The 20,088-nt window shown below is 48.2% G+C and overlaps 1 protein-coding gene across 2 annotated transcripts; it reads right to left on the bottom strand.

Moving 5' to 3' along the window:
- Positions 1 to 293: 293 nt before the first annotated feature.
- TRIM35 (tripartite motif containing 35) lies at positions 294 to 18,540 on the bottom strand. 2 transcript variants are annotated; one of them, XM_019966391.2, is made up of 6 exons: positions 17,973 to 18,540; positions 8,269 to 8,364; positions 5,950 to 6,180; positions 5,601 to 5,623; positions 4,653 to 4,771; positions 294 to 3,120 (listed from the first exon to the last, which is right to left on the bottom strand). In XM_019966391.2, exons 1-6 carry the CDS (start codon positions 18,405 to 18,407, stop codon positions 2,543 to 2,545), a joined length of 1,482 nt encoding a protein of 493 aa, XP_019821950.2. In that variant the 5' UTR covers positions 18,408 to 18,540; the 3' UTR covers positions 294 to 2,542. The 2 variants fall into 2 exon arrangements, with proteins under 2 accessions (XP_019821950.2, XP_070651073.1); XM_070794972.1 differs by lacking the exons at positions 294 to 3,120; positions 5,601 to 5,623 and having other exon boundaries at positions 4,655 to 4,771; positions 17,973 to 18,504.
- Positions 18,541 to 20,088: the final 1,548 nt, after the last annotated feature.

A 20,088-nucleotide genomic window follows, 5' to 3' on the forward strand; every position in this document is an offset into this window, starting at 1 on the left:
GACATGATCCAGCAAGTCTGCACCTACTTACCTATCCACAAGAACAAAAAACATATGTCCACACAAAATCTTGCACACAAATATTTACAGCAGCATTATTCATAATGGCAAAAAGTGAAAACAATCAAAATGTTTTCACCAACTAAAGAGTTGGTAAGTAAAATGCAGTATATATCCATATAATAGGTTATCCAATGATAAAAACAAAAACATTGAATACATGCTACAAGGTGAATGAAACTTTTTGCTTATGAGAACACTGAAAGGAAAATGTCAAAAAAAAAAAAAAGGTATACTTTGGCTCAAACACTTTATTTTGGTAAAAAGGGGCCTAGGCAATCCACAATATCCTGTAAAAATAAAACAAAGCCCTTCCAACACCTAAGATGGAAAGGAAAAAACATTTTTAAAAGTTTACAACAACTAACAAAATAGTTTCAGGTCAAGATTTATTAGGTAGTGATTTGCATTTAACAGGCCAGATAAATACTTTATGGTACAAAGTGCACACTGGACTCAGATGTGTTGGGTCCAAAGTGCCTTGAGCTTTGCTGAATCTGAGCATCTTTAGAGGGGCCATTCAGCTCACATCCACCCCTTTGCCAACATCCTCACCCTTCTCTTGCATCTGGTCCCCTTGACTCAGTGGTATATCCTACCACCTCCCTCCCCTGGCCACCAATGATGGACACATCACACTTATAACCAATTTTTAGTTTTGAATCATCATTTCTGTTTAAAATGTCCACTTCGGTGAACCAGGAGACACAAGCAGGAGAAAGTTTGTGAGTCTTCGGTAAAAACACCTCCATTAAAACATTGCTCCTACAGGGAGACATTCCCTGTCCCAGGACACAAGTGAGGAGGTGACAATTAAAAATCCTCCACAGGCACATGAAGACGAAAAGGTAAGGCAGGAGTCTGGAGGCAAGGCAGAGGGAGAAGAAATCAGGATGAAGATGTAAAAGGCAGCAGAACAAGAATGAGCAGGCTGTCAGCAGAGACCGGAGCCCCGGAGCCCCTCCTCATTCCTGATACCAACACCCCCCTCCCTGGACAGAATCGCCTCCCTTCCCTCCTAACACAAAGGGGCCCTCTTCTCCTCCTTCTGTACCTCTGTGAGAGGAACCAGAGAAAGGTCCTCCACACAACTGCAGCGCATCCATCACCTTCCAGATCTACCATCTCATTTGCAGATGAGGAAAGTGAAAATCATGCTATTTAAATTGTGTTTTTTAAAGTGCTCTGGAAACTCTGTTCAAGAGGAAATTGTGCAAGAAGTCTTAATCTATAAGTTAGAGCCGATTGGATGGGCAGCCTTGTCCCCACCCCCACCCTGAAGGGCTCCACCAAGGCCCACAGAGCAGCCTTAAATACCAGTATAAAGTGACAGACAAGCCAGGGCATGGGTCCTGCCCAAAGCCACGGCAATGGTGCTAGAATAACCATATTTTCTTCTTTTCTGAATTCCTGCCACTCTGGCTCCTGGGGCCACTCTGGCTCCTGGAGCCTCCCTGGCCAGCAAGTTCCTGCAGACAGCAAACAACCCCCCTGTGAGTGTGCCTTTTGAATGCAGTCCATCTTTTAGATGCAAAACAGTACATCAACCACCTCCTGTGCCAGGCTCTCACAGGGATCCACTCCAAGCCAATAATCCCCTGTGCTAATCAATCCACAGGCTTCCCAGGTGGCTCAGCGGTAAAGAAGCCGCCTGTCAATGCAGGAGATGAGGGTTCAATCCCTGCATCAGGAAGATTTCATGGAATAGAAAATGGTAACCCACTCCAGGATTCTTGAATGAAAAATTGCACGGACAGAGGAGTCTGGTGGGTACAGCCCATAGAGTCACAAAGAGTAGGACATGACTGAGCATGCACACATGCACAATCAACCCACATCCAGGTTTCAGGACAACTAGGGGCAGCCACTATGCCCCAGAACCTGTGAAAAGTACTCAGACTTGCCGATCATAAACCCACTCACCCAGTACCCTGCCTCCTCTGTTCCTTTCCATGAAAAGCACGCCCCTTACCTCCTAAGGACTCTGGTGCTTCCCCTGGTGCCCCCCTCCCCACAGCACCCCCACCGCAGCACCCCTTCTCCTAGGAACTGTAAGTAACAAACTCTTTTCAACAGCAGTCCCCTCCCATCTGCTGGCCTCACAACACTTGAAAAATGATTTTAAAACAAAAACCTACATTTTTTAAACAGACCCACTCTAGAAACAAACATTATCCCCAGAAATCTTAGAATCTGGATCAGGAAATTCACATCCAGAGGATGCCACAACTTTGGAAAAAGCCTGACCCAGGAGGTGTCTCCTGGCTGACTTTCAAAGTGGGGGAGAAAAGGGACCAAAAAAAAGGGGGGGAAAGGCCCGTGGCCTGGAGCCACAGAAAATGACAGGGGAGGTCAGCGGGAAGATCCTGGTAAGAAGGCAGGCGGTAGAGAGGTACCAAGGCAAGCGTGGCTTTGGGAAGGGACAGGAAGGAAATGGGACCGATTGCTGGATGCACGCGGAGTCCAGCGGGCCGAAGGGTCCTCAGCTGTCCAGCTCCTCCTTGATGGTGATGCGCAGCGGGCAAATGCACAGTGGTTCTGGGGACCCGTCACCCCGCGAGCCGCCCAGGTAGAAGTAAGGCCGCACCTCCCCGAAGCGGGCGTGGAAGGTGTACAGGTGGCAGCGGCGCTCAGCGTCATAGAAGGACAGCTCGCCCTCCTCGCACTCCAGCTCCACGCGCAGGCGGCGCGGGATGGCGGGGACCAGGGGCGACGCGGCGGGATCCGAGGTCACGCAGTGGTCGCCGTCCACGCCCTGCGTGCGGCCCACATACCAGAAGCCCGAGCGCGTGTCATGGTAGCAGCTGTGCGCGTGGCCCTCGGTGCCCGCATCCTGTCGCGTCCGCACCACCCCTACGCGCCAGCTGGCCAGTGCCCCCAGGTCCACCTCCCAGGCGTGTGAGCCCTGCGACAGGATGCAGGAGCCCAGCAGGCAGGGCGCCGACGAGAAGCGCTCCGGGTTCTCCACCTGCACCCGGTAGCCGTGGTTGGTGACGCTGGTGAGGTCGTCGGACACAGAGAGCCAGCCAGCCGCGGTGTTGGGATCAAGGCTGAAAGGCACTGGGTGCGGAGAGAACACAGTGGGGAAATCAGAACAGCCTGTGGCCTCAGGTCCCCCTAAACTGACCCACTGTGTTCCACCTGGCCCAGTGAACAAAGGGGGCTGCCCTGGGCTGGGGGTCGCGCTATGGGTTGAAATGTGCCCTGCACAGCCTGGATGGGAGGGGAGTTGGGGGGAGAATGGATACATGCATATGTATGGCTGAGTCCCTTCACTGTTCACCTGAAACTATCACAACATTGTTACTCGGCTACACCCCAATACAAAATAAAGTTCAAAAAACCCCATAAAACGTGCCCATAAAAAGGTATGTTGAAGTCTTAACCCCAGCACCTCAGGAGGTGACCTTATTTGAGAATGAAGTTCTTGCAGATGTTAACAATTTAAGATGAGATCAGATGGGAAGAGAAGGGGCCCTTGATCCATTATAACTGCTGTCCTTATGAAAAAGGAGAAAACCAGTCACCTGAGGGGAAAAGCCCTCTGATGATGGAGGCACAGGTCGCAGTGCTGCAACTGCCTGCGCAGAGCCCACCAGAAAACACCAAAATTTAGGAAGAAGCGAAGAAGGATCCTCCCCTACAGGTTTCAGAGGCAGTGTGGCCCTGCAGACACCTTGGCTTTAAACTTCTAGCCTCTGGAACCATGAGAAGAAAATTCTGTCATTTTAAAGCATCCAGACTTCAGTCTTTTGTGAGGATAGCCACAGGAAGCCAGTGAACCTCACGAGATGCCTGTACCACCTTAGAAAAGCATGTGACATGCCCCTGGTCACTGACATTTCTCCCCATAAAATCACATCTCAGTTTGGGATGCTACTGCAAAAGTATCAGAGATGGGGTGGCTTAAACAACAGGACAGTATTTCTCATGGTTCTGCCACTGGAATTCTGAGACCAGGGATCCAGCATGCTTACATTCTGCTGAGGGCCCTCTTTTTGGTTTACAGATGGCTGCCTTCTTACTGTGTCCTCATAAGGCAGAGGGAGAGAGAGAAAAGAAGCCAGCTCTCTGGTGTCTCTTCTTAAAAGGGCACTAATCTGATCATCAGAGGGCCCCATCCACATGATCTCCTCTAACTATGATCACCTCCCAAAGGCCCTGCTTTCAAATTCCATCACATGGAGGTTAGGCCTTCAACATACGAATTTGGTCGGGGACACATTCAGTCCGCAGCGACTTGCATGGGCTAGAATCCCCTTGGGAAAGGCAGCCCTAAACTGAGGAGCTCTTCTCTTTCATTATATATACAATATGGTTCTGAAGAGAAAGGGAAGTCAGCTGCTCTTTCCGGAGAGGTGACCAAGTGTCAGGACCCAAAAAAGGAAGGCGCTCTGTCAGGAATGGTTTGAGCAGCAGGACATGGGAGCAGAGCAGGGCACAGGGACCTGCGTGAAAGAGGCTGGAAATGTGACCAGTGCAGGGAGAAGGCGGTCTTACGGGGCAGGAAGCAGGAAAGAGTTCGTTCAGCAGGCCCTCTGCCCAGCATGACCTCCCCCGGCCTCTTACACCTGCCTGGGGCCCCCACTCACCAGATTCAACACACATAACCATCTTCCTCCAGACGCGGTACTTCAGGGAGTCCAGGTACTTGCAGACGTCGATGAGCATGCCGGGCTGGATGGGCTCCGGCTCCATCGTGCAGAAGAGGCTAGGAAAGGAGAAGTGGGCTTTGCAGGGCAGGGCCAGGGGCAGGCGTTCTGGGCCTAACTGAGTCAGCTGGAAACAGGATCCCTTGCCTCAGGCCTGCATTCCCTGGCTGCCTTATTCAAGACAAACCTACACTGGACTCTGATGGGAGATGAGCCAGGAATCAACTGGGCGGCTCATATCCTTCAGGACTCAGTACTAGAGCCCTTCTTGCCATTGCCAGGATAAATATAAACAGGAGGTTCTCAGACATGGTTTAATTTCATGTGAGCAGAAATGATACATACACATCAGCTCATAGGATGTCTGAGTTGGAAGGCACCTTAGGGGCCCTCTAGTCCCACATTTTGAAAGTGTCAGTGGCCTTTGCTTGAACACCTCCAGTGACAGGGAACTCACTACCACCCAAAGCATTCTCTTCCATCTTTGTACAGCTCTGACTGGGACACAATTATTCCCTATTCATCTCTGTGACCCCAACAACCGTCAACACAAACTAATATGTCCTGAGACTCTCAGAGGGAGGGGGCTGACCAAAGGAGAAGGTTAAATGTTGGGCTGACTGTCAGAGAACTACGAGCCCCATGCAGGATGACAATCTCTCCCCACATAGTAGATGGTCATGCTCCACCCTCAGGAAGACAACACTGCACCAGTGCAAACTGGAAGTCCGTGTCTTGAAAGAGGGCTCTCCACTTGGCTGGTCCCACTGCTGCCTCTGTACTGCACCAGCTGGCCTCACCACCTGCCTGGCCCGGGAGCCACCTGAGGTTGCACCCCTGGTATTTCTGCCTATGCTTCCCCTCCCCCTACCAGACTTGGCAACTTACCGGCGTTTTCGGCTCTTGTGTTTCTGGAAAAAACAAAAAAGACAGATACACAAACACAGACACAGAGAAAACATATAAATCTCTAACCTCAAAAGGAGTTATACATCCATGTTCATGGATCAGACATTTAATATTATTAAATTAATAATAATATTAAGGTTAATATTGCTATAATTAAATTATTAATAATATTGTTAAGATGGCAATACCACCTCAAAAATAAATACTTTAAAATAATAAATAAATAAATATTTTAAAAAACAATATAGCCAGGGCTGCTGATCTCAGGGTCCCCGCTGGCCCCTGAAATCTGGCCCCTATCACTAGATCTGGACGCTGCACTCCTCACCATGAGAAAGGAAACGTCATCCTCCTTCATCTCCATCTGCAGCCGCTCAATCTCATGGGCCAAGGCCTCCGTGTCCTCCGTCAGCCGCTTCATCTTCTCCTCCGCCAGGTGCTGCTTCTGCCTTGCCTCATTGGCCATGGCATCCAGGATGGCCTGCTCCTCCACGCGCAGGAACTCGCGGAGCTTGTCAAATTCCTGCTGGATCCGTGCTTCCAGCCAGGCTGCCTCCACCTGCAGCACAGGGTGGGGCCGGGTGGGGCAGAGGAGGGGCGGAGCCTCAGCCGTTGTCACCCAGCGGGTGGCCCCCAGATGTTTAGCAAAGGAACTCCATTTTTTAAAAAAAGAAATCACGTGCAGAACCTCCGAAGATAAAATATGGATGCAGCTTTCTTAACACATATTTGTAAGTTTAAATAAGTCAAACAGCATAGGGACTTCCCTGGTGGTCCAGTGGTTGAGAATCCCCCTTTCAGTGCGTGGGACGTAGATCCCATATGGCTCGGGGCAACTAAGTGGTCCTCCAAAAGGAAAACCCCGGAGCGCGGCCAAAAATTTTTGTAAAAAAGACATGTTTTAAATTAAAAAGTCAAACAGCATAATGAGATTGTTTAGATCAATGAATAAAACAAAATCAGTGCTTATAGAGGACAACTGTAATTCTATAAATTCCTCAATAATATTTTGTACTTGCATAGGTTGTACGATAGTGAGGGAAACTCTGAATCACACAAGTGAACTGTTGCAAATAGCAATGATTTTAAAAAATCACTCGCCTTCCAATACTAGGACTTCAAATTTGATAGATTTGATAGATGCTTAAAAAAATAGTAGAAAGTATTTATTTTAAAACTGAATCAGTAACATGCTAATATGACAAAATGATTCACTGAACAGGAGGAAATGACCAGAAAGGGAGGGAAATGATTTATTGAAAGGGCTTCCCAGATGACACAGTGGTAAAGAATCTGATCCCTAGGTCAGGAATATCCCCTGAAGGAGGAAATGGAACCCTATACCAGTATTCTTGCCTGGAAAATCCCATTGACAGGGGAGGTTGGAGGGCTACAGTCATGGGGTCACAAAGAGTTGGACATGACTGAGCACGCATGCACAATTTATTGAAAAAGGGCAAACTAGGAAAAATATTTCCAACATATATGAGATTGTTATTCTTCATATACAAAGTGCTCTTAAGTCTCTACAAGAAGACAAGACAAACATCCCAAGAAAAAGAATGTGAACATTCACAGGAAAAATACAGATAGCTGTTATTCTTATGAAAGAAGCACACACTTTGTTTGACTTACTTTAATAACCAAAGAAAAGCATAGGAGGAGAGACGGCATTGTTGAAATATCAGGTAAAAAGACTGACAAGGTACAGTGGAAGAGAGTGAAATTTGGGAAGCTTCTTATCACACAGGGGGATAAAAAACAGAGTGGACAAGAAAAGCCAGCCAGTGCAAAGTCAGCTCCAGCCAGCCTCACACTGGCCATGGAGCCTCTCAATAAAGGAGAAGACACATTTTCACCTCTCATTCACCAGGATGGACTGAATTGAGAGGAAAAGCATTAGTCAAGCCAGTATCCTGGACTCTCCACAACTGACTGACTACATGAGAATTCTACAGCAGCTGGGATGGACAGACAAGGGCTGTCACTTGGACATATGGACACAACCCAGGTATCCCCAATGCATCCCACATCAGGCCAGATGGCACTGGCCAAGCCTGGGGGTAGATGAAGCGGGGGGGCATGGGGGTTGGATGAGGGCCCTTGAGGCCATGGTGAGGAGCTTGAACTAGACAGTTTGAAGCAGAGGAGTGACGCAACCAATCTATTTTATTTACAAGATCAGTCCACTGCAAGGAGTGTGGACTGCATACAAGAGCAAAAGCATGGGGCCCAGGTAGGAGGGCAGGCAGAGGCGATGGGGACCTGGAACAGATGCTGGGAGTGGAGAGGGAACATCAATAGACAGGTGCATTCTGGAGACAGTGGATGTGAGGTGTGAGAATGGGGGTGTTGCTGGTTTGAGCACCCCAGCAGGTGGTGCAGCATGGCACCTGTTATCAGTCTGAGTTCACAGGCACAGGGGGCTGCAGAAGCTGCTTGGTGGTTGCTGGCGTGGCCACGCCCAGGTGTTTAAAGATGCCATGAAGTCACAATCAGCATCCAAGGGCAAGGCTGTGCTCGCCAGCAAGGCTGGTGAAGGCTGACCCTGTAGCAGCAGCCATGGCCAGGGCCAGCCCACCCACACCTCTGCCCCACGGTAGTCCAAGTGTGCCCATCTGCACCCTCAGCCCCAGTGCTCACTCACCTGATTGTGCTTGGCGATGGCCTCGTAGGAGCGCTGCATTGCCCAGAAGGCCTTGGCTTTCTCCCGCAGCGCATGCTCCATGTTCCTGCACTTGGCCTGCCAAGAGGGACCAGAAGGAGGTGGGTTAGGGGCAGAGGCCGGGCAGGGACGCAGCATGCCACATCACAGCTGGAGGTGCACTTCACTGTGGGTACCACTCGACCATTATTTACTGAACCCAGTCCAGCCACATGCTGGGGGACACAGTGGGGAAAGCATAGGTCTGACCCTGCACCTGATGGTGTACAGCACAAAGGGCCACCGATACCCTCTAACCCAGCACCTTTGTTTATACCCGAAACAGATAGGAAACAGCTGAGGAGGTAAAGGGACTAGTTTCCATGCTGGTCACAGGACAGAACAGAAGGACATCCTGCTAAGCCTAAAGCCGGTGCAGGCGGAGGAGTGAACCCTAGCTGGGGGGTCAACAATGTGCTCACAGGCCCCCTTCACAACTTCGTGAACTGGACTGGTTTACAGTCATGAAAGAACAGGTCTGATCACGAGGTTAACCCAGTTCTTCCCACAGGACCTTGTCTAAACCATAGTCATCCTGGGTTGGTTCTAGGATCCCCACAGATACTGAAATCCCAGGATGCTCAAGTCCCTTATGTAAAAATGCTTCAGTGCTAGTATAAAAGTCTGTGTAAGTGTTGTAAGTACAATGTAAATGCTATGTAGATAGTTAACAGAGTGGTAAATTTAAGCTGTGTTTTTAGTCCCTAAAGCCTCATCCCCACCTGGGCCTGGTTTAGATGACAAGATTCTGGACTTTGAGCTAACGTCGTAATGGGACAAGATGACTGGGGATCCTAGGAGGGAGTGAGCAGGCTCTGCAGGTGGGAGGGACATCAATCACTGAGGCCAGACTGGAGGAAACAGCCTTGGAAATGGCCCTATGGATCCCCACTTCCCAGTACTGCACTGCCGAAAGCCCCTCCCTGAGGGCTGGATCTACAAAAGACATGCTTCTAATCAAGAGAATGTGGCAAAAGTGACGGGAGATGAGCTGAGGTGACAAAAAGCCTACACTGACCCTTTCTCACCCTCTTTTGCTCCCTCACTCTAGATGGAAGTGACCCAACCAACAGAGCAGCCCAGGGGGCTAGGAAGTAAGGGTGTCCAACCAACAGCCCATGAAGACCTGAATCCTGCTGCCAACCACACAAGTGAGCCTGAGCAGGGATCCTGGCCTCCTCAGGCTTTCCGATGAGACTGCAGCCCCGGTTCATACTGCCGCACCATTGAGATCCTGAGGCAGAAACACCCATCCAGTCATGCCAGATTCCTGACCCACAGACACCATGAGATAGCAGACACTTTTGTCTGAGGCCACTATGTTTGGGGGAGTTTGTCACACAGCAGTAGATAACTAGCCCATGTGTCCGACTCCACGGTCTATTCTTTTAACCACACTTCTACAGAAAATAAACAGTGATTTCCTTTACTGCAGGTTTAGTTTTCTTTTCAATTCGTTCTGGTCATCCTTATGTCACAAAGAGTCGGACACGACTGAGCAACTAACACTTTAACTTTTACATATGGAAAGCTACTTAGCAATAAATAAGGAACAAATTACTGATACATATACAGACGCATTTTCTGTGATAATGGTTTCAGTGATAATCACAGAAAATTAGCCAATCTGATTACACAGACCACAGCCCTGTCTAACTCAATGAAACTAAGCCATGCCATGTGGGGCCACCCAAGACGGACGGGTCACGGTGGAGAGGTCTGACAGAATGTGGTCCACTGGAGAATGGAATGGCAAACCACTTCAGTATTCTTGCCTTGAGAACCCCATGAACAGTATGAAAAGGCAAAATGATAGGATACTGAAAGAGGAACTCCCCGGGTCGGTAAGTGCCCAATATGCTACTGGAGATCAATGCAGAAATAACTCCAGAAAGAATGAAGGGATGGAGCCAAAGCAAAAACCATACTCAGTTGTGGATGTGACTGGTGATAGAAGCAAGGTCCAATGCTGTAAAGAGCAATATTGCATAGGAACCTGGAATGTCAGGTCCATGAATTAAGGTAAATTGGAAGTGGTCAAACAGGAGATGGCAAGAGTAAACGTCGACATTCTAGGAATCAGTGAACTAAAATGGACTGGAATGGGTGAATTTGACTCAGATAACCATTATATCTACTACTGTGGGCAGGAATCCCTTAGAAGAAATGGAGTAGCCATCATGGTCAACAAAAGAATCCAAAAAGCAGTACTCAGATGCAATCTCAAAAACAACAGAATGATTTCTGTTTGTTTCCAAGGCAAACCATTCCATATCACAGTAATCCAAGCCTATGACCCAACCAGTAACACTGAAGAAGCTGAAGTTGAGTGGTTTTATGAAGACCTACAAGACCTTTTAGAACTAACACCCAAAAAAGATGTCCTTTTCATTACAGGGGACTGGAATGCAAAAGTAGGAAGTCAAGAAACACCTGGAGTAACAGGCAAATTTGACCTTGGAATACAGAATGAAGCAGGGCAAAGGCTAATAGAGTCTTGCCAAGAGAATGCACTGATCATAGCAAACACCCTCTTCCAACACAAGAGAGGACTCTACACATGGACATCACCACATGGTCAACACCGAAATCAGATTTATTATATTCTTTGCAGCCAAAGATGGAGAAGCTCTACACAGTCAGTAAAAACAAGACCGGGAGCTGACTGTGGCTCAGATCATGAACTCCTTATTGCCAAATTCAGACTGAAATTGAAGAAAGTAGGGAAAACCACTAGACCATTCAGGTATGACCTCAATCAAATCCCTTATGATTATACAGTGGAAGTGAGAAATAGATTTAAGGGACTAGATCTGATAGACAGAGTGCCTGATGAACTATGGATGGAGGTTCATGACATTGTACAGGAGACAGAATCAAGACCATCCCCATGGAAAAGAAATGCAAAAAAGCAAAATGGCGGTCTGAGGAGGCCTTACAAATATCTGTGAAAAGAAGAGAAGCGAAAAGCAAAGGAGAAAAGGAAAGATATTCCCATTTGAATGCAGAGTTCCAAAGAATAGCAAGCGGAGCTATGAAAGCCTTCCTCAGTGATCAGTGCAAAGAAATAGAGGAAAACAATAGAGTGAGAAAGACTAGAGATCTCTTCAAGAAAATTAGAGATACCAAGGGAACACTTCATGCAAAGATGGGCTTGATAAAGGACAGAAATGGTATGGACCTAATAGAAGCAGAAGATATTAAGAAGAGGTGGCAAGAATACACAGAAGAACTGTACAAAAAAGATCTTCACAACCGAGATAATCATGATGGTATGATCACTCACCTAGAGCCAGACATCCTGGAATGTGAAGTCAAGTGGACCTTAGAAAGCATCACTACAAACAAAGCTAGTGGAGGTGAAGGAATTCCAGTGGAGCTATTTCAAATCCTGAAAGATGACGCTGTGAAAATGCTGCACTCAACATGCCAGCAAATTTAGAAAACTCAGCAGTGGCCACAGGACTGGAAAAAGTCAGTTTTCATTCCAGTCCCAAAGACAGACAATGCCAAAGAATGCTCAAACTACCACACAACTGCACTCATCTCACACGCTAGCAAAGTAATGCTCAAAATTCTCCAAGCCAGGCTTCAACAATACATGAACCATGAACTTCCAGATGTTCAAGCTGGTTTTAGAAAAGGCAGAGGAACCAGAGATCAAATTGCCAACATCCACTGGATCATCAAAAAACCAAGAGAGTTCCAGAAAAATATCTATTTCTGCTTTATTGACTATGCCAAAGCCTTTGACTGTGTGGATACAATAAACTGTGGAAAATTCTGAAAGAGATGGGAATACCAGACCACCTGACCTGCCTCTTGAGAAACCTATATGCAGGTCAGGAAGCAACAGTTAGAACTGGACATGGAACAACAGACTGGTTCCAAATAGGAAAAGGAGTACATCAAGGCTGTATATTGTCACCCTGCTTATTTAACTTATATGCAGAGTACATCATGAGAAACTCTGGGCTGGATGAAGCACAAGCTGGAATCAAGATTGCCGGAGAAATATCAATAACCTCAGATATGCAGATGACACCACCCTTATGGCAGAAAGTGAAAAGGAACTAAAAAGCCTCTTGATGAAAGTGAAAGTGGAGAGAGAAAAAGTTGGCTTAAAGCTCAACATTCAGAAAACTAAGATCATGGCATCTGGTCCCATCACTTCATGGGAAATAGATGGGGAAACAGTGGAAACAGTGTCAGACTTTATTTTTGGGGGCTCCCAAATCACTGCAGATGGTGACTGCAGCCATGAAATTAAAAGACGCTTACTCCTTGGAAGGAAAGTTATGACCAACCTAGATAGCATGCTAAAAAGCAGAGACATTACTTTGCCAACAAAGGTCTGTCTAGTCAAGGCTATGGTTTTTCCAATGGTCATGTATGGACGTTGAGAGTTGGACTGTGAAGAAAGCTGAGCTCCAAAGAATTGATGCTTTTGAACTGTGGTGTTGGAGAAGACTCTTGAGAGTCCCTTGGACTGCAAGGAGATCCAACCAGTCCATCCTAAAGGAGACCAGTCCTGGGTGTTCATTGGAAGGACTGATGCTGAAGCTGAAACTCCAATACTTTAGCCACCTCAAGCGAAGAGCTGACTCATTGGAAAAGACCCTGATAATGGGAGGGATTGGGGGCGGGAGGAGAAGGCGACGACAGAGGATGAGATAGCTGGACGGCATCACCGACTCGATGGACATGAGTTTGGGTGAACTCCGGGAGTTGGTGATGGACAGGGAGGCCTGGCGTGCTGCGATTCATGGGGTCGCAAAGAGTCGGACACGACTGAGCAACTGAACTGACTGATACATAGACAAGTCAAAAAGTACATGTATATATTATTTTGCAGGAAAGTACATACAGTTTCATCCCATTTATGTGAAGATCAAGATCAGCAACACTAATCCAAGGTGACAAATCAAAATTAGTACTCCTTGGTTTTAAGAAATGCCTCCCTCCCCTGAGGTCATAAAGATAATCTTCTACAGTATTTAAAGCTTTACAGCATGTCCTTTCGCATAGACTGCTGCTTCTATATGATCCCCACCTGCTTCAGGCAGCTATCCCAACATGGCCTTGAAAACTCGACTTGGGCCCCTACCCCACTTGCTCTAGAACCCTGCTTTGATTTCCCCAGTGTAGTTTAGTTGCCCCTCCATGGACACCTTTACTTCATACCCAGCATCATTGTCTCACATTCCTGGAAAGGCTGCAGGCTTCCTGGGGGTAGGTCCTCATGCCTGGTCCTCTCACCAAGCACACTGATGCTCCATAAATTGCAGACAATGAAGGCTTGCTCTGCAAAGGCAGAGGCTTTCATCCACTGCTCCCTGGTGGCTCAGGTGGTAAAGAATCTGCTTGCCAATGCAGGAAATGGCTCCAGAAGATGCCCTGGAGGAGGAAATGGCAACCCACTCCAGTATTCTTGCCTGGAGAATCCCATGGTCAGAGGAGCCTGGTGGGCTATAGTCCATGGGGTCGAAAAAGAGTCGGGCATGCCTGAGCGACTGAGGATGTATGCACGTATTCGATTATGCCCACCTGACTCCAAGAAGGCAGGGGATCAGCCTGGCACAGAGCAGGCACTCAGTCCATACCTGTTGGCCCACTGATGGGGGCCCTCATCCACACAAGCCTCGAAGAACCCAAACACAGAGGCAGCTGCCCTCACAGCTCCCAGAAAAGTGGGCTGGTAGGGAAGACCTTAGCCCGACACCAGAGAAGGGTCTATCAATGTCACTCACCGGAGTAAGAGATGAGCAAGGCCCCAGGTGAACTCTACAGTAACTGCTCTGGCTTTGGACAAGTTACTTAACCTCTCTGAGACTCAGTATTACTGTCTGTAAAATGGAGAGAATAGTACCCAGGTGTAGTAAGCTGAATACCAGCGCCTCCAGAGATGTGTGCTCAGTTGCATCCAATTCTTTGCAACCCCATGGACTGTAGCCCACCAGGCTCCTCTTTCCATGGGATTCTCCAGTCAAGAATACTGCAGTGAAACTGGGTTGCTATACCCTCCTCCAAAGATGCCCTCATCCTAATTCTGGGATGTGTTACCTCATGTGGCAAAAGGGATTTTGTAGATGTGATTAACATATGGACTTTAAGACAGGGAGATCATCCTGGATTGTCCACAGGGGCTCCCTGAAATCATGAGGGTCTTTCCAAGAGGGAGTCAGAGAAGACAAGGAGACAACAGAAGCAGAGGCTGGAATGATGTACTTCAGGATGATGGAGGAAAGGGCCTCCAAAAGTTGGACAAGACAATGAAAGAAACCCTATTCTGGCCTCCAAAAGGCACAGAGTCCTGCCAACACCTTGATGTTTGGACTTCTGACCTCCAGGACTGTGGGATAACAAATCTGTGCTGTGTTCAACCACAGTTTGTGGCAATTTATGACAACAGCAACTGGAAACTAATATACAACCTCATAGAGTTTTTGTGAGGATTAAATGTGTTGACAGAAACACTTATGAGTACCTGGTACATAGTAAGTGCTCAAAAAGTATAGGCTGCAGACTTCCCTGGTGGCTCAGTTTAAGAAATCTCCCTGCCAGTGCAGGGGACACAGGTTCAGTCCCTGGTCTGGGAAGATCCCACACGCTGCGGAACAACGAAGTGTGGGCAACTGAGCTTATGTGCTGTGACTATAGAGTAGCCCCTACTTGCCACAACTAGAGAAAACCTGCATACAGCAACGAAGACTCACCACAGACAAAAATAAACACATAATTTTTTTTAAAAAGGATGTTGTCTGGTATGATTGCTATTTTTGCTGGAGTTCCTCAAAGTAGTCTCCAACACACAAATCAAATTACCAAACCCCTATGTAAAAGCTTTTTGGGCTCCCCATTGGCCCCTTCTCACCTCTCCTGCCTTCCCATGCTACTCTCCCCACACCTCCACCTACTCCAATCATCCAGAACTACAACTTGACTCTCTGCTGGCTGACTTCCCCCAGCTCCACAGGGCAAGGGCTCTGGTTTACTGATCTCTGCAGCCTCAGCACCCAGGACAGCCCTGGCGCACAACTGTCTAATACAAGTGATGCCAGTTGGCACCAGGCTAAGCACACTCCTCAGATCTTTGGGACTGGACTCCTTGGCCCCTCAGACACTGTCCTGAGTGCCCACTGCTCTGATGGCATCCTTCCTCTGCTTAAAACATTCCCACTACTCCCCAGTCTTTTTTGGGGTTTTTTGAGATTTTTTTGTTTTGATGTGGATCATTTTTAAAGTCTTTACTGAATTTGTTAAAATGTTGCTTCTGCTCTATGTTTTGAGGTTTTTTTTTTTTGGACTCGAGGCATGTGGGATCTTGTCTCCCCAACCAGAGACCAAACTCGCACCCCCTGCAATGGAAGGTGAAGTCTTAACCATGGGACCACCAGGGAAGTCCTCTCCCTACAGTCTTCAGGATAAAGGACAAGCCTGGGACCTCCTGGCTCCTTCTGCATCTCCATCCTCATTCTTTCTCACCCTGAAATTCTCTAGGTACCTGGAAAATCTGGCCTCCCTCCTCTGGACCCTTACACACGCCACTGCCTGAAATATCTTCCCTGACCCCTTTCACCTGGCTAACACCTTCTTATTCCCTGGGTCTTTGCTTAAAGCTCCTTGAAGGTATGAATTACTGCTCAGCTCCTCTTCTGCAGTATCCCAGGGCCTAGCAGTATAAGACATCTGTTGAATAAACAGTAACAGGTCATTAGACCATATGTACTCCCTGGTACCTGGCTCACTGATCTTGAATCCTGGCTTAGCCCAGACCTGGAGGTTCTGCCTTAGTGTTCTTGGCCTTGACCCCCACCCACCTTCCTGATCTATATCTGCCAGCCCCACAGTGACTCATCACGACTTGATTCATGGTGTTTCCTTACCTCAACAACAGCCCCCAGGATGCCCAGAATGCCCACACTTATTAATACATTGGCTGTCTCAAATCAGGACATGGCAGTACTGCCAGGTGAAATAAGAAAAAGCATCGCTGTGGACCACTGTTCAAACACTCTTCAAATAAGCATGTTGATGACACTCTCCTTCACTTGAACTTTGCCAAAATGTAGTGGAACTGTCTACTTTCATTGTGAACTTCCCTGGTGGCTCAGTGGTAAAGAATCTGCCTGTCAATGCAGGAGACGTGGGTTCAATTCTAGGGTCAGGAAGACCCCCTGGAGAAGGAAATGGCAACCCACTCCAGTATTATTGCCTAGAAAATCCCATGGACAGAGGAGTCTGGTAAGGTACAGTTCATCTGGTCATAAAAGAGTCAGACACAGCTTAGTGACTAAACAACAACAAAGGCACTAAAACAGTATCTGAAGAATAGGCATTCTTACAGAATTATTTTCAACTTTTTGAAATATACACTTATTTTCAATACACTCATCTTCAGACTAGCTAACCAGTGTTCTCCAAACTGTGGGTCTGACCTATGTATTAATTGGTATTAATAAGTGATAAAATAATGTTTTACAGCCTGTGAAATTTTTAAAATATAATGACAGAAAATGCCAGACTACAATAGAGATTTTCACAGAATTTTTGTTTCCACTGATACAGAACATGATACATACATGTGGCTTTCTGAGTCACAATGGAAAAACAAATATTTCTCACTGTGGGAAGCCTGGTGTGCTGCAGTCCATGGGGTCACAATCAGAAACGACCGAGCAACTGAACAACAACAATGGGCCAGCAAAGGTCAAAAATTCTGAAAACTCCTGGGCTAGCTAACCCTTATTTCCTGATCATTTTCCTTCCTATGCCAAAAACTTCACGTTAGTTTTCCCTTATAAGTTGCTCCTTTTCTTGTTGTTCAGTCACTCAGTCATGTCTAACTCTTTGGCACCCCATGGACTGCAACACTCCAGGCTTCCCTGTCCTTCACCATCTCCTGGAGTTTGCTCAAACGCCTGTCCATTGAGTCGATGATGCCATCCAACCATCTAATCCTCTGTCGTCCCCTTTTCCTCCTCTGCTCAATCTTTTCCAGCATCAGGGTCTTTTCCAGTGGGTTGGCTTTCCACATCAGGTGGCCAAAATATTGGAGCTCCTTTATTTATAACCAGTCAAACTCCAGGCATGGGAGATGCTGAGAGAGTGATCCAGGATAAACTAGCTGGCCAGGGCCAGAGGCCTCCCCAGAGCTATCCAATAAATGGGGCCCAGGAAGTAGGTGAGGGATGTGGGGGAGACCTAAAAGCTCCATATCCTTGACCAGGACTTCGGGTGCTGCACCTCTGCCCTCTGTGTGCCAAGTTCCAGGGTTGTTGGGCTTACTCAACCTGTGCTTCTAAAATGGGCATGAGCCACATTCGCCTGGTAGAAAGGGTGCAGAGCCTCAGCCCTTCAGAGGTGGGCGGGCGGTCTTAAGAACATCTTGTAACCCCAATTCTCAGACTTCCTGTTGACAGTCTCTCCTCTATCTCAGACCCCCTGGGCGGTACTCGATGTAGGCTCTGTATGTGACCAGGGGAAGATGGGGTCCTGAGAAGGCACCAGCAAGCTGGCAGGGGCAAGAGGGACGGGACTGGGCACACCCAGCCCTGGCAGGCTGGAGTGCAGGAGCAGCGGGGTCAGGATGCTAGGTTCCGGTCCACGTGCGCGCTCGGCCAACTCCCGCCCGCAGGAACTCTTACCCGAAAGTCGTGGGCGGTGTCCTTCACCGGCTGCACGCGGTGTCCCTGGTGCCGGGGATCGGCCTGGCAAGAGCAGCACAGCAGTTCCTTGTCGTCGAGGCAGAAAAAGTTGAACTGGCCGCGGTGCAGGCGGCAGAGGCGCGGGGAGCGGTGGCCGGTCCAACGCGCGCCCTCGGCCTCCTCGCGCAGCAGCTTCTCCACCAGGTTGTTGAGGGTGTGGTTGGTGCGCAGGTCGGCGGGGGCCGCGCGGTCCTTGCACACCGGGCAGGTGGGCGCCACCTGAACTTCCCAGGAGCGGGTCACGCACCCGCGACAGAAGTTGTGGCCGCAGCGCAGAGTCACGGCATCGCGGAAGGGGTCATAGCAGACGGCGCACAGCAGCTCCTCTTTGAAGGAGCGGGAAGGTCCAGGGGACGCGGCGGGGCCCGGCTCCATAACCTTCCCGGCTCTTGAGCCGGTAACTTTCGCTCCAGTCCCTCCCACCCGCCTGACTGCTCTCCGGACCCTGGGAGAAGGGCCCAGCCTCTTCCGTTCGGAGCACTGAGCGACAGCGGCCCCGGCCAATTGCTCTGGGTGTGCTTAAGCGGCTCCGCCCCAGTTCCGGTCAGCTCGGGAAATCCCGGAAGCGTAGGGCGGAGCCCATCTGCTCTGCGGTCCGCGCGGTTTCTAGGCGTGCCCTACAAGTTTAGCCAAGAAGAAACTACCCATCCGTGCTGTAGGGCTTCCGTAGCATTGAAACCTACTTCCGATTTCAAATGGAAAATGAGCCACTTCCTTGTGATGTAGTCACATGTGTCGTCGTTCAGTCGTGTCCGACTCTTTGTGACCCCCATGGACTGTAGCCTACGAGGGTCTTCCGTCCATGGGATTTTCCAGGCAAGAGTACTGGAGTGGGTTGCCACTACTTCCTTAGTTCCCGGAAATCTCAGGCCCTCGAGGTGGGAGAAGCCAGAGCTCCTTACTTTGTGGTTCCTAGTGGAGTGTGATCTTGCAACGTCGTTAGCGTTTTCACCGCTTGAGTTTGCAGTGCCCCTTTGAAAGATCTATGCCCGCCCTTGAATTAGTTGTTTACTTATTTTGGCCTGTTTAGTTCCTGCCTGCTGGGGTAAGCAAGAAACAAGTGAGAGCAGGGGGCAGTGGAAGACCTCTGAGAAGACCCAATTCTTGTCTTGTTTGGATAGGCGGACAAGTCACAATCTTTAACAAAATCTATTTCCTCCTGAGTGAAACAGAGATCAAAGACGTCTGCAAAGTTAGCTATGGAAACTACAGTCCAGGCTGAATTTTTCTGCCAGGTACAACAGGTCTGAGTCACTCAACTTGCCTCAGAATCATTTTATAGCATTCAGATGTAGGATTCCTTTCATTAATGGTTTCTGCTGGAAGACAGTTCTCCACCCCTATGGTGTTTCTGTATATTATCCAGAGACACTGCCATTTTGAACTGTCGTTTCAAGGATGTTTCTATGATGAAGAGCCTGGGAAGAGACAGACAATGTCTCCCTTCAGGCAGGCAGTCTTTCTGCATTGTAAAAGTTTTGGATTCTCAACCCAAGTGGGCCAAAGAACTAAACAGACATTTCTCCAAAGAAGACATACAGATGGCTAATAAACACATGAAAAGATGTCCAACATCACTCATTTTTAGAGAAATGCAAATCAAAATGATGATACAATGAGGTATCATGTCACACTGGTCAGAATGGCTGCCATCAAAAACTCTACAAACAATAAATGCTGGAGAGGGTGTGAAGAAAAAGGAACCGTCTTACACTGTTGATGAGAATGCAAACTGGTACAGCCACTATGGAGAACAGTGTGGAGATTCCTTTAAAAACTGGAAATAAAACTGCCATACGACACAGCAATCCCACTGCTGGGCATACACACCAAGGAAACCAGAATTGAAAGAGACACATGTACCCCAATGTTCATTTCAGTGCTGTTTACAATAGCTAGGACATGGAAGCAACCGAGGTGTCCATTGGCAGATGAATGGTTAAAAAAGTTGTGGTACATATACACAATGGAATATTACTCAGTTATAAAAAAGAACATATTTGAGTCAGTTCTAATGAGGTGGATGAAACTGGAGCCTGTTACATAGAGTGAAGTA

This window comes from Bos indicus, chromosome 8, assembly GCF_029378745.1.
Source record: "Bos indicus isolate NIAB-ARS_2022 breed Sahiwal x Tharparkar chromosome 8, NIAB-ARS_B.indTharparkar_mat_pri_1.0, whole genome shotgun sequence".
Lineage (NCBI taxonomy): Eukaryota > Metazoa > Chordata > Mammalia > Artiodactyla > Bovidae > Bos > Bos indicus.

Bases quoted from the DNA above. Each gene is read 5' to 3' on its own strand.
- TRIM35 (XM_019966391.2), bottom strand. From the start codon at position 18,407: ATGGAGCCGGGCCCCGCCGCGTCCCCTGGACCTTCCCGCTCCTTCAAA. The intron at 8,365-17,972 runs GTAAGAGTTCCT...CCCTCTTGGCAG, and splicing joins ACACCGCCCACGACTTTCGG to GCCAAGTGCAGGAACATGGA. The intron at 3,121-4,652 runs GTGAGTGGGGGC...CTCCGCACCCAG, and splicing joins GGTTATGTGTGTTGAATCTG to TGCCTTTCAGCCTTGATCCC.